General features: G+C 38.2%; 1 protein-coding gene across 9 annotated transcripts in view; it reads left to right on the top strand.

Moving 5' to 3' along the window:
* Dlg1 (MAGUK family member discs large 1) overlaps positions 1-26112 on the top strand; it is a 630693-nt gene that overhangs the window by 148778 nt on the left and 455803 nt on the right. For 7 of the 9 annotated variants that reach the window (XM_078194782.1, XM_078194778.1, XM_078194784.1 and 4 more), the window contains one exon: positions 16085-16252. In XM_078194782.1, coding sequence (XP_078050908.1) covers positions 16085-16252 — 168 coding nt within the window. Of the gene's footprint in view, positions 1-8778; positions 8929-16084; positions 16253-26112 lie in introns of those variants that run through there. The other 2 variants (XM_078194786.1, XM_078194785.1) reach the window with 1 other exon arrangement.

Below are 26112 nucleotides of genomic sequence, written 5' to 3'. Positions count from 1 at the left end.
CACGTCGCGGACAGATTTCAGCGAGAAATTCGCCGAAACATTTTCGCGTAACATTCGAAAGCTTACGTGTAATTTCCGTACGAGCGGAACATCATGCAACTGGACCGTGCCGGTTGCCGAATTAACAGTAACATTTTCCACGTACGAGGAATATAAATAACTGCTGATACAACGCCGTTCAATCCCGTGGCATTGAACCGCCGCACGATTGCCATTCTCACGGCGCGAAGTTTAATTAAGCGGCCGCTTAATCAGACCGGCGCGCGTGAATTTTCAGAGAAATTCCCGGCCGAAGACAATCTCGCCGGTCATCGATCTCCCCGGCTCCGTGACGTCTCTATTGTCTCTGAATATTTATATCGTCGGAACTTGTTACCATCGGAGTTATCACCCGCGGCCAATATTAAACAAGTTCTCCGTGAAAGTGTGGCAGAGGAATGCTCGGGGCCGCGGTGAAACTATGCAGATCGGTAGGGAACGAGCACACGCGTCGGCGGTTTTCGACAGCTGTTTGGAGGCCACGCGTCTGTTATATGTCTGATCATTGACGGGCGAATTCACTGGAAAATCATTGATCTCGTAAACTAACTATTTCGAACCGGCTCTCTAACAGTGATTCACGTTTGTTCGCGATACATCGCCGATTTCCAATTGATTTAGAAAACATTCACGAACTTTCTTTACAGTAATATCAATTTCAATGTTGCTATATTAACATTAAACAATAGTTACATAGCTATATTGGCATTAAACAATAGTTACGTAGCTATATTGGCATTAAACAATAGTTACATGGCTATATTGGCATTAAACAATATTTATTTATTTTTCTTTTATTTTTACTTTTAGGCAAACAATATTTATTTATTTTTCTTTTATTTTTACTTTTAGTTTTATTTTCATCTGAATTTTTCTTTTCATTTCCTTTTTTTACCATTACTTTATTTTCATCTTATTTATTTTATCCACGCAAGGCATCTAATATTTAAAAAAATTATATAATGATACGGGAGCTTACAGTAGTACACTTTTAACTAAATAATAGATAACAAATTGTTGGTCACCGTGACAACTGATTCACAGGGCACCAGTTAGGATAAAAAGTTGAATTATAGGGTGTTCACCGTTTGCACTCGACTGATGACTCCAAGGCACCGTTAACATTGTTATATTACATAATAAAATAAATTTTATATTATCAAAGTTTAGATTTGACAAATTGTTATGCAGAAAAACTGTTGATACGAGTCATAAGAATCAATTTTGTATGCATAAAAGTGCACTTCGTTATATAAAATAGAAATACTATAAACCAACAAAATTATTTCAGATTTACAGTTAAAATGGTTTCGAGTTCAAAGGGTTAATATCATTATTTTACTTTAGTATCTCTAACTTCTTAGTAATTTTTCTTGGATTTTATGTGTTTATGATAAAAAAGAAACAATGTAGCAACTTAAAAATAGTAAAATCGACAAAAGAGAATCTATATCATTCTCATATTTTTACTTAACTTTCGTTTCTTCGACAACTGATATAGTGAGCTTCTATTTTATACAAGAATGTTTATTGAACGTACAAGAATAGTTCGTAAAATTTTCACTCATCGTACGTTCTTTTAGCGTAAGTTTAAATGTTTACTAGCGAAGAATCGTTGTCAGTTCAGTTTTACTTTCAGGCAAAAATATTGGATACGCCATTACACGGATCGATAGATTAGTTTCGGGATTGATTAAACGCGTAATGAATTAACTACGTGGAACTTGGGAGAAAGTTCATCGTGTTTTAACACAGTCGAAATCACACGTCATTAACAAAATGCTTAACGCAAATTCATAACCAGTTCGCTGTTGCAATCTCTGTGAGAAGCGCAAATGTTCGCTTACCGTAATTACACTATGCATGTTTAATTTTCTCAGCTCAAATGCAACATTTTTATAAATTAAATAGTTTCACAAGTTTACATTTTAATAATTTCACAAGTTCACATTTTAATAATTTCACAAGTGACGTGAAAGTAAACGGCAACATTTTGTTACTACCAGACTGCGAATCTTTTTGCAAATTGAAACTTATTAGCATCCATTGCAACGAAAATGAATCAAATACTTTCTCATCCTGTTTTAATAATTTCAATTTAGTATCTTCAACAAAGTTTTTCAATTTAAAGTTTCACCTACATATTTTCATTACGAATGCAGTCTGGTAATGACTAATAAATTCGTCGAGAACAGCTGACTAGCCAAAACGACGAAACCTCTGTTTAACACTGGTGCAAAGTGCTCGACAAAAATACCATTTCGCCCTACAATCACCAAACGGAATAATCTCGGCCAGCCTCGAATTTCCAGCGCTAATGATCGTACAGGAATAGGTTCGCTTCGAATTCGTTTCGGAATCAGTTGTCGCACTGCTGCTACAGAGAGAGAGAGAAAGAGAGAGTGCCCGAACACGTGGGTGATTACGTTTGTTTTCGACATTGACGCGGCGGTGCGCTGGCCAAACATCGTCACGTCGTTCCGACGGGAAGAAGCGGCGTCGGAATTAGACCGCGACGCCTTGGTAGGAGCGACGGAACGAAGCGGCCACCAACATCGGGTCGTTCTTACGACAGTACCGACGCCGGCGTCCATCCCTTCAAAGTAGAGCCCCGGTTCTCTCCTCGAAGCTCCGCCGTCGCTCGGCGTTATCCTCTATCGTCGCAATTTGTCGTCGCGCGACCGTTCGCCGACTTCCCCGCGCCTTGCATACGCAAACAGGGAAAGAGAAACGTCCGAGATAATCAACGGAAAAACCATCCGACACAGTTCAAAAGAGTCGTCCATGCCAGATGAGTGGAACAGTCGAAAACGGTCGGACGGAACGATCGAGGAAAATCGAAGAGAAATGTCCGAGAGGGTTAAAGAGAATCGTACAAAACAGTTGAGGGAGAACGGTCCAAGAAAGTTAAAGAGAATAGTCCAAGAAAGTTAAAGAGAAGAATCCAAGAAAGTTAAAGAGAACAGTTGGAGGAAGTTAAAGGGAACAGACGAACCAAGAAAGCGGAGGAGAGCAACTCGCGGGGAAATGATCGCGAGACGCGTCGACGCGAGAATCGCGAGTGTTATCGACAGCTGCTGTGATTGTATTAGCGAGTAGAGAGCATCGCGGTGCATCGTTATGCGATCTGTCAATTTCTTCGGTGGGATCGTTCAGCGTCGACGGTGTCCGTTTCCAGCATGGAAATTCGATAATACGGCGAACACGTGGCGATACGAAAAGGAAGGAAAGGGGCGCCATTAATTGACGCGAATAGCCGACCTTGACAGACCCTCCTGTTTTCTTTGGGCGTCAAATCTGTTGTTCGACCGGCTCCCATAAAACGAGCACGCTTCGACCGCTTACTCTACGGCCCCATGAAAATAATCGGCCGAGGGTTGCGCCGTCCTTTCTGCTCGCCTATTCGACGCTGCATTTTCCGAAACTAGCTGTAATTTACGGTCTGACGTATTCGGGGCGTTTAGAGAAGGGAAATTGCTCGCTGCCGGCGTCGGATATTCCTGGGGATTGCGAATTCGTGTCTGCTGGAGTATTGTTTAAAGTCGTTGCCTATGGATTTATAGAAACGGTGAATTGCGCTCGGTAAAATTTGCGTAATTACAGAGACTTAACGAACAGTAGGTAATGGTGGCAGTTGTACTAAATAGATGAAGGTAAAAGAGGATCGCATTCTTTTTATTTCAACTTTCATGGAAATTGTTCATTGTACGGTTCCCTTTTGCACGAATTTGCTTGCCCGTTCTCTGACTGAAAATCGTAGAGTAAAGAAGCCGCCTAGCTTGTCAGCTGTTGCAGTCTGTTTGAAAAGTGTGTAAAGTTACTGTAATTACACTGTATATTCTTATCTTCCTTAAAGTTCGCTTAAATACTTTTATAAAATATATATTTCAATCAAGGATATCAAAGTAAATATTCTTCCTAAGTAGTTAGCTGTTTTTGACGATTGAACTCGTCATGAAGAAACAGCAAACGGTTTGTATCATTCGGCCAGAAGAGCTGAGTCGTTAAAGAAGCGGAGAGCACTTCCTGCGAAACAAGCTCGCTTTTATGGTCGACAATAGTCCATTATATTTACGGAGCCGAAACAATCTCGTATTTTACTCGCCTCTTATTGCTGAAAACTAGTTGCCACAGCGTCGAAAATCAAAATTCCAAACGCCATAGTTCGCTCCACAGCGTCCGTCTAAAGTGCCATTTTTCTGGGCGCTGGTATCCCAAAAACCATGCGGCAAAGGAACATCAAATTCTCTTCAACCGATTTCCCAAGTTCCGTCGTTTGCATTGTAATACAACAGACAAAAGTTAGGGGAACTGTATTTCCAAAAGAAATCTAATTCCAACCGCGAAATTCTTTCTCCCATCTACAGTAGCGGATGACAGATTAAGACGTGCAAAGAAAGGAATTTGTAAAATGGCGAAATGTGTAAATAAATTCAGGTCTTGTTATTCGTATAAGGAATACGAATAAAAAAAAACACGTTAATCAGTTTTAAATTTTTGTACTCGTAGCCATTTAAAATAACACGCCCTCGAGTGCAGAGATTTAAAATACTTTCTGCATTATACTATTGGTTTAAATTTAAAGAATTCTTAAAACTGTGATTATTGTTTAGGGTAGATCCAATTGTAAAGGGTTGAAATTCGTTTAGTCCAGAGTTAATGCTAGGTTTATAATTATTACTAGACTGCGGATTTTGTGCATTTATGATCGAGTATAAAACAGTCAGGATACTTAAAGAATTTTAAAATACTATCGCGTTACTTGCAGCTTATTAAAGTAATTAAATAAAGAATTAATTTCGTATGAAAACTCGTCACGTTCTTCTTAACGCACCCTGTACAATTATTAAATGCACTTTATGAATATGTAAGAAAGGAATAGATCAAACACAAAGCTATAAATACACTAGTAGAATTTTTCTAAACATTATTACATTATTTTCAAATTATCATAATTATCAAAAGAGAAAAAACATTTGTATCCTTTATACTATAAATTATCTAGTATACTATACTCTACATATATTATACTTCTTATAATGTTAACACTGACAATTTTTAATTTACATAAAGATCCACAGTACATAGATCCAAAACTATAAATACACTAGTAGAATTTCTCTGAACATTATTACATTATTTTCAACTTATCATAATTATCAAAAGAGGAAAAACATTTGTATAATTTATACTATATATTACCTACTATATTATACTTCACACTATACTTTTTATAATGTTAACATTGACAACAGTTTTCAGTTACCATGTAGATCCACAGTCTAATAATTACCTACGCACCCGTAGATTTAAAAAAGAAACACCCCGAACGAATAAACAACAGTTCTACAAGCAATTCGCGCATAGATTCAAATTGGTGGTCCTAAATTTATCACCGCTACTGTAGCTTCCTCTTCCGAGTAAACAATTTACCGGCGCGGTTTGATATTCTTGGAGACACGGAGACGTTTGAAGCCGCCTTTGAGGCCGCTTCGGTGGCACTCGCGCCATTAAACGCAAAGCAGTCGTGGCCGGCACACGGAGCGCTGTCAAAAGACAACGGGGGAACTTCCGGCGAGCAAAGGACGCGGAAGGGCCAATTTTTGCACGCCGCTGGAATAACCAGAGAAGGGCGTCGTTTCCCGTCGGAATACGAAACATTTTTCTTCCATTAGCGCCGCGCTTACCCCGCGTCGCCGTTTGAATTTCATTCTTCACGCCCGGTTTCTTTTATCTGGCGGGAACCATCTCGCGGAATCGCCCGCTGATATTGCCGTCGTTCTTCCCTATCTCCGTTCAACGGGCACGCTTCTTGCTGCAGGCCGCTCCGGGCTTTCTTTGTTTTTTCCTCTTTTATGATCCACCCCTCGCGATACGGGGTTTCTTCTCGAGTTTCTTGACTTCGATCGGGATTCGCTGCGATTGGCTTACGCGGTGTTCGGCCCGTCACCTGCTACCCTTGATGTCTTCCCTGCAAGGTGCAAGTTCGGAGTGACAAGCGAGCAAGCCGTTCGCGAGCGTCGCCGCCGTCGTCGTCGTCGTCGTTGTCTGATGTCCTACGAAACTCGGAAAGAGTCCGCGTGTGCTCGGAATCGTTGATCGTAAAAGTTCTTTCGGGGAAAATGCAGCTTAGCGAGCGGTTCTTTCGCTGTTGTCGCGCCGTTCTGCGAGCTGTAGTTGGTAAGCAGTGTCGCGTCTGCTCGGCATAAATGCTGTTGTCGAATGTAATTTTTCCGGCGTCGTCGGTTTGGACAGTTTACGCGTTTGTTTCTTAGCTTAGTACCGACACTAGACAAATTTTATTGTTGGCATAATTAATCTGCTATAAATTATGTTTGACTCTTATTTATTGCGATTGATCGCAACAGTTTCGATTTAGTATAATAGAAATCGGCGTGATAAATAATTGACGCTCGTTTTAATATCTACAATGTCTACTTTCTTGTTCAATTATTTCTCAGTCTCTCGATATTAAAAGAAGATTTCTTAAACAGTTGCAATTTTTTTTTTTTTTTTAAATAGTATTTTACGTCGCATCAACTACACTTGCGGTTATTAGCGACGACTTTTAGTTGGGGATATTAGAGTTTACTGTATAGGCTTGAATTTTTCAGGAATGAGATAACTTGTCCTATTTGTTTGCTGTTATTAAAGTTATCGTGGAGGTTTACTTTCATTTTGAATTTAGCGCGGAGTTCTGTGTACTTGGAACAATTTAGTAGAATGTGTTTTATTGATATTTGGGAGTTGCAAATATCGCATAGTCGAGGACTAGTTTTGGAAATTAAAAAGGAGTGAGTTAATTTGGAATGACCTATTCTAATCCTGTTTATCGCTACATGTTGTTGTCGGTTGAGGTTTGCTGTGATGGAAAGTTCCTTGAGAAATCCCTCGTGGAAAAATACTAGAAAAGTAATAGAAATAATTTAGAAAAATACTGGGAAATAATAGAAAAATGCTAGAAAAATATAATACAAGGAAATAATAGAAAAATACTAGCAAAATACAAGGAAATAATAGAAAAATGATAGAATCTTCTGTCGCGCAACAGCGTCTAGTAAATCGTAGAATTTCCCCGGAATCGCGTCAATTTTTCTTATCGAGTAAGTTTTCGAAAATCGGAAGTTACGGCTTACGTGACTACAGCTCGACGGAAACGTGGAAACGGAAAGAAGTTCGTTGACGTCGAGACAGGTTAACTTTCCAATGGCCGGGTGAGGGTGGCGTTTCGGTAGAAACGGTGCCAGATTCTCGTAGAATGATCTCCGGGGAGCGTGCGGTTCAAATGTTTTCGGAAAACAGGAACGGTGACTGGAAGAAAATTGCACGTTCGACTGCGACAGCTGCGAGACCCGATGATTTATCTTGTATCGGCGAAACAATCCCGCGAACTTCCAAAGTCGCGGGCTGATATATATATATTCCGCACGGCTTTCCGTGATGTGTGAACAGCCGGAAGCGAACCGGTGTATACGGAAGCCGGCGCCTGATTACGGCGAAAGTATTTCAGCTGGGTGGCTCCTTCGCGAACTGACAAACTGAATTATATTCGAACTAAGGAAACGTCGAACTCCTGTCGACTTTCGTAAAGTTGTGTTGCAGCGGATGTTATTTTTATTTTTTGTGAAAAAAGAACAGGCGTTAGGAAATCCGAAATATTGAGAAAACGTGGATGTGAAATAAATCTGGCAGCGACGGAAAGGTAGAAGCGAACGAATTAAACTGCAATCTTTCTGCGAGCGAGCCGTGTCCGGAAGAATTGAGAAAATATTTGGGGTTTGCTAATTCCACCGCTACGATATCAATGATTTTATATTTATCTTGGTAACGAATCATGGTATATGATGTTCTTAATTATCACTTAAATGCTAACAGTGGATGTGCATTCGCTACACGAGGAGCACCTTCTGCGAACGGAATGCTAGAGACAATTGTATCAAAAAGTGCTCGAAAGCTGGTAATTTAATTGCCAATTTTATAATCTAACATTTACGTACAACGACGTTGAGCATCAGTAAAATTACAAGGAGCGCTACAACAAAGTGAATCAACTTGGAATTATTTTCTAAATCAACGATTTTTCTACAAACGAAACAGTTCTTACAGGAAGTGCATAAACATCGACGTAATCGTTATGAAATTAATAATCTAATATTTTACTTAGTGTAAATAATGATCCTAAGTATCGTCCAGATAATAACAGTGAATGCCGAATTGGATACATCTATTATACATAAAAAGAAGTGCTTGAAATAACTATCGCATAAAGAATATAATGTCTAAATTCCATTCTTATCAATTTCATAATTTAATCATTTAGATTCAGTGTAAACAAGAACAACGAACACTGCAACAAATCAACTGGAGTTCATTTGCTAAATGATCAAAATATTCTGTAAAAAGGTTCTTACAGATGGTCCATGAACATTGATACCATCGTTACGAAGTAACGATAATCCACGATAATCCACCATTAATCGTGTTCGATGATTTGACGTGCTGATAACAGTGTACGCGATACAGGTATCGATATTTGCGGAAGAATCGGGATTCGCCGGCGAGGTTCTCCGCGCCGCGCGTGTCTTTGTGTCGACGACGTATTAGAATGGAAAAAGTTACGTGGATCGAGGCGAGCCGAGGTTAAAAGTCACCGGCGCGAACCGAGCCAGGGCGGAGCGCGCGGCTCAACACGAGGAAACAATGATCGACTGGGTGTCTATCGTGCGTCATTCACGGCGACGCTTCAGCGACTATATGTACGGGGTGCCCGTCAAAGTGCGCAAACGAAGAACAAAGAGGACCTGTCGATCCGCGGAGCGCGGCAATCGTAACGCGGTTCCGCGCGATTCGAAACGATCGAGCGACGTTTGCGGATGCTGTTGGCATCGCGTGAGTTTTCTTTCACTTCGACCGAAACGTTTCCCGCGAGGCCGCCCCGTTGCTAACCCACGGGTCGAACGAGCAAACAGTTTTTCGAATAAATGTGCACCCACGCGACACCGCGACACCGCGAACGCAGCTACGCGGATAGAAAAATATTGGCCGAATAATATCGCTGGATACTATCCGCCGGCGAACTGCTGCTCCGACGGTTTTTCTACGATTTTTAGAACGAGCGTGTAGTTTTCTGTTTCGCTGATTATTCGCTTTACATTTCGGCATCTTCGACGGTGTTCGAACGAACGAATTCGGGATATTATCGCAATTAGAATGCAGATGTGCATTTGTAACTGGAGTCTATTAGGTCTATTGAAATGTTCTGTTGTTCTCTCGCGAGAAAATACAGCAGAATTTTTTAATGTTTAGAGTATAAAAAAGATTTTCCTTTGATATTTTTCTGATGGCTTTGATGTTGACAAAATACTGAATCAATTGTCTTTTTAATACCTTTATGAAACGGAAGATTTTTGAAGAACGAAATAACTTTCTTGAGTATAATGTAGTAAGAAGTATAATGAATAATTTTTTAATTATAATATATAAATACACGACGAAGTAGAAAATAGTGTATCTCGTTTTGAAATCTAAATTAAACCAATAGACAAAAGAGTAAAATTAAAAACATATTTTATGCAAACAAGATAACAAAAGAAGAAGACAGTGAAATACGTTGGTACATTTTGTATAATTTAGTATAACTTACAAGACAACATTTATTTCGCAATATTTATTATCCAATCATTTCCTGTAAAGGAGCCTTTATAATCTAGAAGTAGAAAATATGAAATCGGTAAAAGTGATCAATGCATATTTTATTTTTTATTCAAATCATAGAATTGATTCAATCAATCAATTTATCAATTTCAAAACTGGCTATTTCTTAACCGACTTTCAATCAATTTATCAATTTCAAAACTGGCTATTTCTTAACCGACTTTCAATCGCAATATTTCCCGAATACTTTATCGAATCTTTTAAACCAGCTTTATCAATCCCAGGTCCCCGCTCTTTTACGAATTTGCAGTAAACCGACTCCGGAAGTCGAAACTAATTTATTCCTAAACGAGACTCGAGCCCGTGAAAAATGTTTGAAACGTTCGTTCGGCGTGGAGGGGGAGGGGACGAAAAAAAAAGAAGGAAAAGGGCCGCTCGAAACGGATCAGCATCGAGCGCTTTAATATGGAGGCCCGCATTTCGAGGCGTAAACGTTGACGGATTTAAATCGCTTCGAAATTTCGCGCCGCGCCGCCGTCGGCTAAATTCGTTTGGAAAGCAGGAAGCCGCCGTTTATTTGTACAGGCCGTACGTAGATCAGCGTGTAGTTCATTTACCAGTGGGATTGCGTTAAAGCGCTGAAAAATTGACTAAACGGACAGACGAATAGGAAGAGTATCGCCGATTTATTTCGTCCGATCGCGCCCGTTTATCTGGCTTGACAAATATTGCGAATCTGTCACTGCAGAATCGCCCGAATTGTAACAGATTTGTTGTTTTATTCCTGTACGGAATAATTGAAAAGCCGCGCGGCTTCGAACGCGGAGTTACGGTCGAGATACTTTTTTCAAAGACCTTCTATCGTTATATTTTCTTCGATCGCGGTGATTGGAATTGCTCATGAAATTCGTTCACATTGTAATAGCTTTTTATAGATATTAAAAATGATAGTTAAATTGTGGATTTTATGCGTTTATAGGAAAAGTGGACAGGTGTTTCATGGTGTTTCATAACAATGAAAACAGTTGGAGATTTTAAAAACGCTAATTTCCGATTTTTTAATTTATTAATGGACGAAATACATTCTTATTCGACTTTTGTTTGTTGCAATTGATGTAGATAATTTCTCTTTTACGTAAAAATCCGTCGTTTAATGATATGGCTGTATTAGGTTTAGTACAGCTAATAATAGAAACTAATTACTAGAAAATTATAATATGCCGCTGTATTGCTAAATTTTTATTTAAAAACAACAATTTTGTATTATTTGTAGTTTGAAGTCTGTTGTCTAAATTAATACAGTTATATTACTTTAGATTTCTTCTGAGATCCACGAATCAATTGATATACTTAATAAATAATTAATAATGTAAATCAGCTATCAGAAAAGTATAATTTTTAAAAAAAGAATTGTTTTATACATAAATTAACATCTCCCCCTGAATCTACACGTTAGTAGGTAAACATAATAAAAAATATAGATCATCAATTCATTAACATTTTCCTTTTTTTATACGTTCTTAATCGGAAGACATGAGACAGTAAATTCTCTCTAATTGTCCCTCGGCTTGTAAGCAAAAGTGGACAGTTAGAGAAGAGATGATACGATTATTACAGCCTCGCGGCTCGTTTCTATATTTAACGATTGTCAGCAACTATAGAAATGAACTACGGGGTTCGAATAATCGTATCTTCTCTTTCGTAACTGTCCATTTAATTTACTAACTGAGGAACAGTTACAAAGAATTTACTATAATTGAAACATCCACCTCACATTTACAAACAAATCGCATTCACGTTACAGTAAAACAGGAAATGACGAAAAAATTAACACTTGAATTATATTATTTTTGTAAGCTTACTCCAATACCGTTAATTTTTTCGTTTGGAATTGAGAAATGAATACATATGGAAAATTAAAAATCCACATATTTACTGACCTTATAAATATTATATCCCAAAGCTAATTTTTCAAATAAACTGAGCAATTCCGCGAGATATGATATTTTTAAAAGCAAGTTCCTTTGCGAAATGAAACTCAAGATCTCTTGAGCAGTCATTTAAGTATCAAAAACAACTGAAACCATCAATTAATTCATCAATTCCTTATCAAAGTCATTTACTAAAAGAAAACAATTGCACTCAGCAGCTACGTTTCTCAATCGACGCGAAGAAAATTTGATTCCGAAACACGTTCTACTCGAACCTGTCCGCGAATCTAAGTCGATGCACGCGCGACACTATTTATTGCTTAAATCGGCGAACACGTGTTTTAGCACTCAACTAATTATTCCGCTATCCGAACGGAACACACTCTTGTTTCCGTCCGCGGTCTCAGAGAATCGAGGGTTTACCGTGTTATTCGACAGTTCGTGCCAGGATCGCAGCTAGAAGCTCGATATCGCGGGAAAAATATCGCAGCGGAATTGGGATTCGGGGAACAGCGTGCATACGCGGCGTCAATGTTTATTCGCGGGGACGCGAGCAGACGGTCGATATGGAAGGGTTTCAATAAACGTTCGGCCCGATCATTGACGGAGCAGCAGCCGGTCTCCTCGATAGAGCCCGTCGTATCCGGAAGCCCCGCGGGGTCGCGATAATGAAATGAAATCCCGGATTCCGAGAGATTAGCCGGTGAAAGTCGGAGCCTAGGCGATATCGAAACCTGATGCAACCGGTGCATCGGTCGGGGCTGAGGCCGGCCAGTCGAAACCGTGCTGAACGCTGGTACACACATACGCAGCAGACAGGCACGCCCCCCTTCTGCCAGTCGAACGCCGATCGATTTCTTCTGGTTCGTCGACGAGCGACGCATGAAATGATCTTTCTGAACGTGCCGAAAATCGGCCCGAGCGAAGCCTGTCCCTTGATTGTGCATAACATCCCGGACAAACGAAAACGCGATAAATTCACCGTGAATCGTACGAGCCCGTTGGTAAGCGCACGCATTATGACGATTAACGTTGCTCGTTCTCGCCGGTATTGTTCCGTCGTACGCAGTTCGATGACGCGAGTGGCGCAGTGGGCGATTTTCTTAGAAAATGGGACGAAAATGACAGTTGTTTCGTGAGTGGAAAATTGTTATATATGTAATTTGATTTATTATTGTCTGGCGCGTGCAATGAATAGGTTTTGTTTGTAATAGGTTTTGTAGGTTTTGTAATAGGTTTTTGTATTTAGGTATTGTTTAGTTGTGTTAGAGAAGGGTTGAAACTTGATTTTTGGTTTTACGAAACGCGAATCAAACCTTGTGAAGTACGATAAAAATTGAAAAAGGAAGAGGGCAAGAGTTAAAACAAATGTACAAAAGTATATGTAATATATGTAATAAATGCATAATAAATATTGGTAGGTTTTATACATTTAGTTGTGTTAGGGAAGGGTTGGAAGTTGATTTTTCGATTCGCGGAACTCTATTCCAATCTTGTGAAGTTTTGAAAGCTCTCGACAGTCTGAAAACAAGAAATGTTTATTTTTCTTCCTTTCTTTCTTCCAAGAAGCGTCTATTTTAATCTAATTTATTTTTCTTGTAAACGGGATGTATCCTTTGTTATAGAAAGTATAATAATAGCACACGAGTACCAGTATACATGTAATAATAATAATAATAATATACATATAATAATAAATGATGATGACGATAATCGCAATAATGTTGATGACAATAATTAATGACAGGAGTGATAGTTGCAAACAATACTGACGTGTTTGAATAATGTAAAGAAATTGCAAAAAGAATTGCGTGTCGCAGTAGTATATTTTAATTAAGGTTTAGTACAGTATAGTAAAGTTTAGTATAGTATATTTTGTCAGGAACTAAAATCTTGATCAATTCTATTCTATATATGAAAATTGATAAAAATAATATGAAAATTAGATATAGATATAATTTGAATAAAAGATTAAGTAAAAGAGACTTTACATAAGAGAATTATTGCCAACAAATCTAACACTCCAGAAATTATGAGAGTGGATGCAAAATATAAATCTAAAAATAATTGAGAACAACGCTTAAAATTATAACGTTTCAACCGAGTAACTTTAATTTCTAATACCAGGTTCGGTGGATTTACCAATAAAAAAATATTAGAATTCAATAATGGCGTTATGGCATTACCGAAAAACAAATAAATCAAATTTTCAAGTCGTAATGATTTCGTCCCATTTTTAGAGTGAATCAACCGCTGCACACCACCGTTTATTAAGCTCACTATTATTTATGCAAAACTTTAAAATTAACCCTTCGCACTACGACTTCTTTCAGAACTGCGTTGATTAGCATTTTTTCGTCATTAATAATTTACTTGATAAAAGAAGAAGATTTTTGTTTCTTAATTGCCTTTATTTACTTTCATTCCCAGAGTTTAATGACAGAAGATTCAAATTTTGTTTCGATTTAATAGAAACAATTGACGGTCATATTTATTAGATTATACACAAAATGTTCTTCATGAGTCTGATTGGTTGTTATAGTGCCAGGGGTTAAGAGATGGTTCCGAGATCTTTAGAAATGTGAATATCGAATTGCAAAAGTTGAAGTTTATTGTTTGTACTATATTTCTAAATATAAATTGCAATTTATTGTTTATATATGTACTCGACTTCCCAATTTTAATTATTTCCGATATATATCAATTATTATATTAATATATATATTTCATTATATAATATTATAATTAACCCTTTCGCTACGGAGCGCATAACTGAGTAGTTGACACTGAGGTACGGAATGCTACGATGTAGAAGTCGTCTCTTGTTCCCTAAATGTTACAATGAAATTTATTATATTTGGTAATATCACTTTACTTTCTAAAATATAAAAGTTTATAGTCATAATGTATTTTTTTAAATATTATAGTTAACTGTTTTTTTATTAACAAAAGTATCTCATCTAAAGTATGGAACAAAAGTACATACATATATAATATGAACGTATGTATACGCTCTTCGTATATAAATGGTCATTCTTATATACACCCGTCGGAGCAAAAGAGTTAATATAATATTTATTTAATTCTTCCCAATATATGTTTAATGTAGGAATTGGGAAGTCGAGTCGGTGAAAGGAGGACACATTTGAATTTATTTATTGAAACTACATTAGTGTTCTGCAGTTTGCGCAGATATAGAGTCATTTTAAAAGTTGCATTAATTATAACGATGGCGCTTAATTTTCGAAATAAGCAAAGGAACTTGTGAATTAAACAGATTGTCTATAAAGGACGGGGAAGTTCTTTATGACTTGCTGAAAGATGTGAATAGTTTATGGTACAAAGGAGAATAGTGGGTAAGAGATAATATAGTTTCTGTTCGCGAACTAGCGGCAGAAATAGCTTGCCAAGTTAGAACTAATTGTACGAACTGAGAAACTGAGGCGGAAACTTCTATTGTCTGGAGTGGACATTCTATTGTCTAGTGGAAGAAGCGATAGCAACGAATTACGTTAACAACCAAAGGGTCGCAATTTTCAATTGTTACGCTACCAACGCATAAGAAAAAAAAGAGTTTGAAAAAAATATGGTCGCAAATAATTGAATTGAATACTGACTCGAACTAATTTTAATTTATGCTGCCACAATTTTTAATAAATATTTTACGCTTCAGAATGTTTCGTGCCTCTTTACTGGCCAGTTTGAACGCTTGCTTGATTAAAAGGGTTAGGATAATACTGAAATACGCTAAATAAATGTGTAGATTATGGCTACAAAATTCAAATGTTTAACAGGAATTGAAGAAATTCTATATATGCAATGTTACAATGTGTAGTCAGAATTAGTATGGAAAAAAATGACTTTATTCATACAGTTCATTTATCATCATTTGTTCATAGAGGTACTATTGCAGGATTAAATATTATTAAAAACTCCCGTCAGTCGTCTATTTTAAATTAAGATCACATTGTATTTGTCTGCTACCAAAACTCAACAATCAATGCAGACAATCGTTAAAATTTATTAATACCAAAAAAACTCTACTCAATACAATACTGAACAAAATCGTACACCAAAGGATAAATAAGAATCCAATAATCTGAATAAAAAACGAGTCATCAAATTAATAATCAAACTACTAGATAATAAGCAGCGTCTCCAATGCTTCCCCGTTTGCTATCGTATCCTCGATAACGTGTTATAATTTCATTGACCCTACTGCATCTGTTTCACTGAACCAGAAACCCCCACAACAAACTTCAACTTGTAATTAATCGTTGTACAATTAAAAATTAAGTTCGCATAATATACAAACAATACGAACAATTCTAAATCTCTGGGAATATCTAATGGCGTACCATCTTTTTGACCGGAGGGGACGTAGACCCGAATGGAGGTTTAAGTATTAAATAAATGGTTGCGTGTGTAGCGTGTTTAGTATCGGGATTCTGTAATTGCAGAAAACGCGATTCGCCGGCGGAGTGGAAGAACAATTGCCGCCCCCGCCGTCGCCGCCCCAATTGAAAGAGGCCGGACAGTTGGACGGAGTTCCTAGACCGAACTCGGTCGAGCGTATCCTTCATCCTGACGGCAGCCAGCACGTAGCTAGTCATGAAACGCTGAACAAGGTAAGGATCCGTGATTTCTTCGATCCTCGTAACCCCGAACAACGGAATGGAACTATTCTTCACGGCAACCGCCGGTTCCACCTTTTGGGACCCCGTTGCACGTCGACGACATTGTTCGACTTGATTTCCGTCGCTTTTAAAGATTTTTATCGAGTACACTTTGCAATTCGAACCAGTTTAGTCACGTGCGCAGTCGCGCATGCTCACTGGCCTCCGTTGTACTCGCCATCTACCTCGTACCCTTGCAGACACGTTGGAAAATCAATTTTGTCGGCAACGATCTACTGATACCGACTGCTCCACCGATAAACCTGTGGAATATTTAAATAATGCGCGCAAATCTATGATCGACTTTTCTACTCTGTCGTTCGTCTGCAATGTTATTCGTTGCATTTTGACGATTTTTCTGTTAGATCTTTTTGTGCTCGAATGGCAATAATTTATGCAAGTGAAATGGAAGGACTTCAATGTTTCTATGTTGGGTTATGTCAATGTTTTTACATTAGGTTATGTCAATGTTTTTATGTTAGGTTATGCTTGTATGAATTATTTAAGAAATGTCTTTTACGAAAACACTGTGAAGGAGATTTTATGGTGACCGTGACTTATATATCGACCGAGGGGATGCGACTTATCATCCGTACAGAAATGTTACCGACAGTATTTCTACCCTTAAAGCACAGACGAGGGTATAGGAGAAAGAATTACACCCAGTGTGCTACTTTGTCACTTGAGAAAGGGTTGCTGTTTCAGCGTCACTCGCATTGTTACCGATATTTAAATAATTTAAGCTTTTCAGCATAGACTGAGGATGCCTATGGACATTGCATTTTGTGGGCTTTTCTGTCTCAGTTTTTAAGGGCTTTAAAGCTGTTTTAGCATTTGGTGACGTATTATAGCAGTACTGAATTAATTAAAGAAGCGGACGACATAGAGTCGATACGAAGAATATAACAATAACAATATTTCTTTGAGAAAAATCGAAACCCGCTGCTGGTTCACGATTCCTAAAGAAAGGGGCCAATCCACTGCCCACTTTTCTTTCTTCAAACTAAAAATATTCTTATCGCTCAGTGTTTTTCGTTAATTATTTGAAAACAAATTTTCTTCATTGTTTTAACATCGAACATGATGTATATATTCTAAGGCACACTGCGAATGATTCGACATAATAACGTGAATTCTGATATTGTACAAACCGCTGACGGATGCAAAACGAATTTTCAATCTATTCCCATATTTTATCCCTGCTAAAAAGTGCCATTTACCATCAACAGACTCTGATTAGCGCTACCCTCTACGAGATGGCGCATTGGGAGGCACAGACCTCAGCGAATTTCCACGAGATGTAGCAAAGTTCTAACTGCCGATAAAGAAAATGCCCTACGTTATCGCGTAGGTGTTCGCAGAAGCTTGCGAACAATGCAGGTCGCCACGTATTAGAAAGAAACCGGACCTAGTCGCCGGAAATTGAAAGGGCGTCAGCCGCGCGGTTCAATCGAAAATCGCCGGGACAAGCCATCCGACGTTAATGAGACGCGAGAACTAGCCTCTCGGACTGGCTTGACAAATTGAAACGCATTATCGATCACATCCCCGAGGCAGCCGACTTGGCGTGAATAGTGCAAACCTAATGGTTTTTTGTCGCACTTTGATCAACGACGCGTCGCGGATAGACGCTTTTTGATTTATCGTCGGCCGAGTCGCGGAAGTAAGTCGGACTCGTCGATTCATATTAATGGCTGGTCCTCGATTGCACTTTTTCGTGCCGGCCGTTTCACTTGGCCCGGCTCGAATGACGAATCCCCATAGTTACCGGGGCCCGAGGGCGGTCATTTCTCCTCGAACCTGGCCGATAGACCGTCGCTGGCGAGCACAGAGCGAGTCATTCAGTCGCGAAAGATCGAATCATGAATGGTGGTGGCATTTCGTTGCTTGTCGCGCAATGTTACCATTGAGATTTCGCGCAATACGCTGGAGGGGGGATGATCGATCGTCGTTAAACGAGAGTAACGACGGATATTTATGCTTACGACTCCCTCGAACTGCTCTTCGAATTCTTGGTAGCGGAACCGTGCCGCCGCAATCTGTTACTACAGAATGTTGCTCAATTAGTCCGCTAACTCGAATTAACTATCGCGAGTGCTGCGACACCAGTTGATCGTACTTACCGGAATTTAATCTCAATTTACCGGTTAGCTGATAATGGAAAATCAGAGAATATTAATAGTTTATTCGTGCATAAGGCTAGAAAATCCGTTGTTATAAAAGAAAAAATATGCGAAAGAATTCGTAAAGTGTAATAAAAATTGGAAAAGAGAAGGCAAGATTTAAAACAAATGTACAAAAATATATGTAATGTATGTAATAAATGCATAATAGATATAGGAAGTGTGTACAGTATAGAAAGATATAAAAAAATGAGAGATTTCATGGGACATACAAATAATGACCTTGGGTATTGTGAGGTGACTGGTTGCTGTGATCCTTTAACTTCAATCCTTTTACTTGTTTTCGGACTGCATTGATAATAAACAACTATAAAGTCGCCACAATTTGAGAGAAATTATTATAATTCACCCCTCAACTCTAATTTTTTTTATATTCACACAGAAATTCAATAACTCTTTTTAAAGATGTCAACCCATTGCACTGGAAACCATTTGAGCTGTAAATCTAAAATAATTTTTCTGGCTTACAATATTTCCATTTTATACAACAAACTGCATTTTATACATATCAAATTAACTCTTGCGCCTCATATCGACAGTTTCACTTTTAGCAATTTTCTAAACTTTAACTTTGCCGCTATAAAAATTATTTTGAAACGTGATAGAACAATTTTCGTGTTGCCCCAGAATCACCACTCGAGAGAGCAAAGGGTTAACATATTAGTTGATCCTTCCAAGTCCCCAAAAAGCGTTCCTCGCACGCCGCTAGATAAAACGCGATTTAATGTTCCCAGCGCCGCGAAACCGCGAAGAAGTCGTTCGTCCGACCGCGTTAGATTCGACGTCTGCATTATTTACAACGCAAAGCGCGCGGCCGCGTTCGCTTCGTTCATCGCTCGTGTTTTACACACCCGATGGAATACCGGGGACGATACGTTACCGGCCGCATTACAATAATTCTTTCGCCGTGACGCGAAACGTATTTTTCGCGGAGGATATTCTCCTTCTGGCCGGCTTCACCTTTTCTTCCGCCGGTTCCTCCCGGTGATTTATCGCATCGTTTTTACCTTCCTCTTTACGTGGAATCAACCTTCTAGCCCGTTTCTGAGCCGCGTCCACCGGTGCTCAGAAATTTTACGACCGACCTAGAACGCCGCCGAGGAAACCGGAGAAAAACCGGCGGGAACCACCTAGACCGTGGCTATTGTTTCCCGACCGATATCATATTCCATTTGAACTGCTCTTCGCGGCTCTTTAAAAACATTTAGAACGTTTAACCCCTTGCGCTACAATAAGGAGTCAGACTCGTGAGAAAGATTCCATATGAGATCTACTATATTCCATATGAGATCTACTATATTCCATATGAGATCTACTATATTCCATGCAAAATCTACTAAATATGAATATTATTGATTTCTTCTACGTCGAAATCAAATTGAATTTTGCCACAATCAAAGTCTAGAAACGGAAGGAAATGTATACAGTACATAAACAAAAATCTGCTCCTATTAACGAAAATATTAATTAACTTGTTAGCGTCATAAGGAAATGGCAATTTTACATCTTATAATAAATATACTTCTCCTAGGATTTATGTTAAAATGCTTATAGTAACATATTCGTAAATTTCGCAAGCTTTAGAATGATTCTAGAACAATTAACAAGAAAACTACCTTTAGTATAATTGATGAAACGCATAACAGAATTTATCTTTTAACCTTTTAGATACTACGCGCCACCATAGTGGCTTTCGCGAATGGCTCGTGCTTTATTCAATTGTTTTATTATTTATTAAAGCAAACAATTAAAGTGAAAGTGTGTATATGCAATATATTAAGAAAAGAATATATGTTATTAGTACTATATATAGATATCCGGAAAAGATATATATTAAGAGGAAATCGTAATTTAGTTACGTGAAACTTTATTTGCGCAAAATCCTGCCGTATCTAAAAGGTTAAATATATCGACGCAGCTAAGTGGTTAAGGACAAGTAAGTGCTAATCAACGCAATGTGAGGAGTAGTCGTAGTGCAAGGGGTTAACAGAACTGACGTTTCTCTGCCGCGACAGAACCGGGTAACAAGTTGCCGCGTTAAAAAGCGCGAACATCCTCCGCCTGGGTATGCTCGCAAGTATCGAGCTTGTTATGTTCGTTATGTGTCTTCGCGTTTCTCTTTTTAACGCGCTCGCGGACGCGAATGCTGTAGCACTTGTTCTCGTTGTGATGCAAAATGACGCGAACGGTGTGGCTGAACTGCGGATCTTTTTGCAGAATCGAAAGTTTTTTACTCATTCTTGACATCAACTTATAACACCGACTTAAATCGCTCATTCTTCAAATTACCAACTAGATATGAGAATTTATTTATCACTTATTTGTTGTAGAATTTATAGAATTTAACTCCTGGATATTTCAATATATTAATTACGATAATACTAGGGTATCCCATAAGTTTCTTCCCTTTTTCTGATGCGAAATGAATACACGATGTTTGTTGTTTAAGGTGGATTTACTATGTTATATGTGAACCGTTCTGTTCTATAACCTCCTTTCATTTCTCAGGAAGCCTCATTATGCCCTCTTTCCTATACACATGTAACAGGAATTCTGTATCATTAAAATCACCTGTTGTATTGGACAATTAAATGTCCCGTCGTCTATATTAATATATAAAACATATAAAACTGTTAAGTAACAGGAACAAATTTTTATTACCTCCACAATAATTTAATAAATAAAGGAATACGCCAACATTCTTGAATTCTTCAAATTCTTCTGATTTATACTTCGCTTGCTCAGTTTTGTATTAAATGCATAAAAACATTTATAAACCCTCTCGCATTCAATTCTATACAGCGTTTATTTTTTTAAATTATGCTCTTCAATTCGATCTTTATTCACATGGAGCTATAGCATTCACTGTACATAACTATCAAAATTGAATGTTCGGATTACTCGAACAGGAGATAATAAAATTTAGACATCACGAGTGTTGCCAGGGAATTAGTGCTGCGAGAGAGTTTCTTTATCATTCTCTTGCCAGCAATATGAACTTGGATTAACGGAGAGAATATGTAACAGCACTAGATCATCACGCGACGATGCGTAACTCAGATTTTTGTTGCATCCTCACCGCTTTAATATCTTCTTATCCGAGTCTCTTATCCAAAATCTACTAAATATGAATATTATTAATTTATTTAAAACCGAAACAAAATTTAATTTTTCTGTTATCAGAGTACGGTAACGAAAGTAAATAAAGACAATAGAAGAACTGGGGATTGTCTAGTCCTATTAAAGAAAGCATTAAGAACGAATAAATGCTAATTAACACAGCGTGAAAGGAATCATAGTGCAAGGGATTAAATGTTTACTGTCCCCAAATATGTCAAAACAATAGCCTAGCGTAAGTAACCTTTTTGTCTAATTCGTCCTTTTGTCCAACGACGTCGTTCGCGAAACGACGCAAGTGAAATAAAGTCGTCGTTCACACACGTGGATCAGAAAATCCATCGAACCGTCGAAACAGTTTACTTTGGACCAGTCGATCCAATTACGTTAGCTCCTCCGTATTATACAAGATCGAACTCACGGATGCGAATTAGGATTGCCGCGCGATCTCTGCCCGTCAAATCGGAGAGCAGTTCGTCTAATAGTCTCTAAATGGATTCCGTTATCAGCACTTGGGACTCGAGTTGTCCTGAGGTGGGTGCCCGTCCGGAATCCTATAAGTTAGGTCTACGAGATCTGGCGGGCGCAGCTTTTGAACACAGCTGATGGAATGGACTTAGGAATATTCGGGTGGAAAGGGAGTTCAATCGAACAGATTTCAGCCGTTCGCTGTGACGCACGCTGAACCGAATTGCTCGTTTTTGGGGCCAGAATTCGAGCAGTTCCGTTCTATTCGTGATAAAGACGACAAACGATATAATACTTTTACAGGCTCGAAATTGAGAATTACTAGTAATATTTGATTAAGTATGGTTGATATTCTGTTCTTTAAAATTGGAATAAAATTCTAACTCTTGTCATTAATATTTAACACTTTATCGACCGGTTATTCGGTCGTAAACATTGTTACATTTTCATAAGCAATATTCATTTGATCTATTTTATTTATTTTACTCATCGCGGAATTTAGAAAACTATGTAATAATATGGGAGCTTGCGGTAGTACAATCTAACACCTTTACCTCTATAATAGATAATAAATTATTGGTTAGCCTATAAAAAGCCGATTTATAGACACCACCGGTTGGTAAAATATTAAACAATCGAGTAAATTTAGACACAGAATAAACATTAATTTTCCGTCCCTCCTAAAAAATTCTTGCAATTGAAAACTTTCTAATCGCAGTAACTATGAACAAGTTAGTATGTCAAGGGGTTAAAGTCGGATCAGTTATTATGTTGCATGTAAGTAAAATTTCGAAGGATCTACCGTAATTTGACAATCCTTGGTCATCATTTTTACTAAACATTATTTTATATAAAGGTTTTTGTTGATATAAGTTAGTATAAATAAGTTACGTTATAAAGCGTAGTGAACACTCGCTTCCTGGATGCGGTCGGAATTAGTCTTCCAATTTTTCAGAACTGTCTGTACACGAGCACGATTATTCGGACATTTCACCATGTTATATATGTACAACACGCAGCTTTGAATCAATTATGTAACTGGGAGTTTTTCGATTTCGACCCCGGTTCGGTGCACCGTGCGCGGCGCGGCGCCGTTCCTCGGGCACGGTTCGGCTAGGCGCGTGCCCTTTAAGGTGACCTGGATACACCGGCTAGTGCTATTTCATTTCCCGCGCTATATCTCGTTCCGCGCGATTCTTTCTCGTCGGGGCGCGAGACAACGGCCCCCTCCTCGGCCGGCATTATTTTCGAAAATGAGGCCCGCGATACCGCGAATCTTGCGTTAATTACGCGGCCGTCTTGCCCGCACGCCAATTATGGCCCGCCCCATATTCCGCGGCACCGTTAAGGAAGATATTTTCATCGTGCGATACAGCGCCGAGTGCCGATAAGCGGGAACTGTCCTCGTAAATTTCACTTAAACGTACTTATCTGCCCACGGGATCGTTACTATCGGGGGGTTATCATTACGGGGAAAGCTGTACAGAACTGGATACTTCGAGTTTTTGTACCGTAATGGGCTATTATCGGCGAAGACCTAATTGGAATAGTTGCTCGCAATTGTCGGGCTATTTTGAATAATAAGATTTAACCCTTAGCGGTCCTACGTCGAGTGTGACTCGACGCAGATACGAACTCCAATGTTCATCGATAGATTCTATACTAATGGCATACTTGGTCAAAAATTACTTAACCCTTTGACTACTGTTGGAGCCTATTGTCGCCCGACACATGTTGGCTTCCTGGTACTGTAGACGCCAATAGGCGTCCAGATCAAATTTCGCCTGTTTCGCCCGTTTATTATTAAATTTCATTATTAAATATTATAAAAAAAAAAACTTAAAATTAATATTCACTTCAAGTAATATTGATCTAATGTAATAGAATTCGGTGTTTTGAATATTTTAATATACTTCTTCAGAAATGCGTGTCTAACGAAAAACTTTGCCGTACCCAGTGGATGTCGCGAGTGAATTGGTATCGTACCGTACGGCCGATGCGTGTCAAAATTTGCCGTAGCCAAAGGGTTAATATGCAATGTCATTTAATTGGAACGATAATGACGAATAGAAGAGAAATACCTTTCACAATAAGATCACCAAAATTAAGGATTGGGCAAAATCCAAAATAAACCTATGCGGACCGCAAAGGGTTAATACATTATACTGTATCCGATACATTGCATTGAACCCACCGAGAACGGTTCTTCCTTTTTTCTTCCAAGCGCATCATAAACCGACAGTAGGTGTACGAAAATGTCTTTATGGTTGGGCTTGCGCGCGGCCAAGAAAAGCGCATGGTTTTTCCGAGGCGTCTCGCGGTTCTTGTCGGTAGCACAAGCTGTTCTTTAGGCAAGGACAGAATAAAAGGAGCGCGAACAGCATCGAAGCTCTCATTTTGTTCGAGTCTACACCCGGTAGTAACAACCGCGAATTTGCACCGCTCCTTCAATTTCTAAGTGCGAGCTCCCTGTATAGTAAACCTCGAATTAGGAAATAAACTATTGTCATCCCCCGTGTAGTGAAACTTGGTGTGCGCCTATCTTCCGAACCTCACCATTGAATCCCTGCAGTACAATGGACGAAATAATGATGACGGACTCATCTCGTTTGTGCGATATTACAGTGTTTATTGCGTAATGTTTCTGTACTGTAATAGTTAACAATGATCGGTAGAAATCAATTATTTTATTTATTTATTTATTTATTTATTTATGTATACAGATAGAAAGACACTTTCTTATAGACGAGGAAGTAAAAATAAAGAGATTTTATGTGGCCGTCACAAGAATAGAATAAAATTTAATATTAATAATAATAAGACATCTATTCTGATTTTGAACGTGTGTAATAATAATAATAATAATAATAGCAATGATAATAATTTATTTATATATACTGATAGAAAGACTCTCGCTTACAGACGAAGAAATAAGAATAAAGAGATTTTATGTGACCGTCGCAAGAATAAAATAAAAAATCGATTATAAATAAATAAGGTACGAAGTAAAAAGAGAAATAAGAACAATAATAAGTATATAGTAAATATAGTAGAAGTGTATAGTATAGTACAGTAAAATATAGTAGATTAAAGATTTTATTAGACACACAAGTAGTGTAATTCGGAAAAAGGATAAAAGGAAAAAAATGCAAAAGAACAATTAGTAAAAAAATACAAGAGCGTAGTTGTTGCGGCGTGGTCGTCGAAACAAACAAAAATCCTCTTTTCGCTGGGCGTTGGCCACGAGGAGTGTAATGCAAGTCGATTACGGACCTTCGAACGGAAGTTGGTTAACCCTTATGTGCTTAGTTAGTTCAAACTTTGTTAAATATGTACGTTATAAATAAATACGTTATAAATATATACTAGTTATTCGAGCCTCGACTCTTTTTACTTTTCTCTATGATCGAAACGTGACTTTTTCCGCTACAATTCTAGCCCACTCATTCGAGAATCGAATATCAATCGACGTGAAAACATTTCGAGCAGACAGATTCAACGAAATTCAATTCACAAATGACACTCGTCTTTCAAGTTAAAAAATCGAACTTGCACTTCGTTCGCTCCCCCGAACGTTTCGTCAAACGATCTATTAATTAAAAGTCGAGTGATCGAAGCATCGTAACTGGAAAATATAACGAAGCAGAATCAACGAGGTAATTGATTGATACGGGATGTCGTGATTTTATGGGAAAAGCGGCGATGGAAAATGGCGGAGTCTGAAATAGAGAGAATGTTAAATAAAATTAACCCGTTTGTGCTCAGAACTATATCTGTCGAAATATTCTGATTATTTTCAGAAAAATATGTTAAATTTCTGGGATATATCAAATGAATTTTATACTAATATTATAATGACAGCACGGCTTGTGCTTAACCAAATAAAATATTTTTAAATAGTATAGTTCGTCATTTAAATGTCCAAGCTCTGTATTGATGCGCACTTTATGAGCTATAAGAGTGAAATAAACAGTTATCGCTACAAGCAGTTGTTGCATGTATCTACAGATAGTCAACTGTAAAATCAATGCATTTGTTTAAAAA

This window comes from Augochlora pura, chromosome 11 (assembly GCF_028453695.1).
Source record: "Augochlora pura isolate Apur16 chromosome 11, APUR_v2.2.1, whole genome shotgun sequence".
Lineage (NCBI taxonomy): Eukaryota > Metazoa > Arthropoda > Insecta > Hymenoptera > Halictidae > Augochlora > Augochlora pura.
Note: the sequence above shows the minus strand (reverse complement) of the source record. Positions and strands in the feature narration are given on the sequence as shown.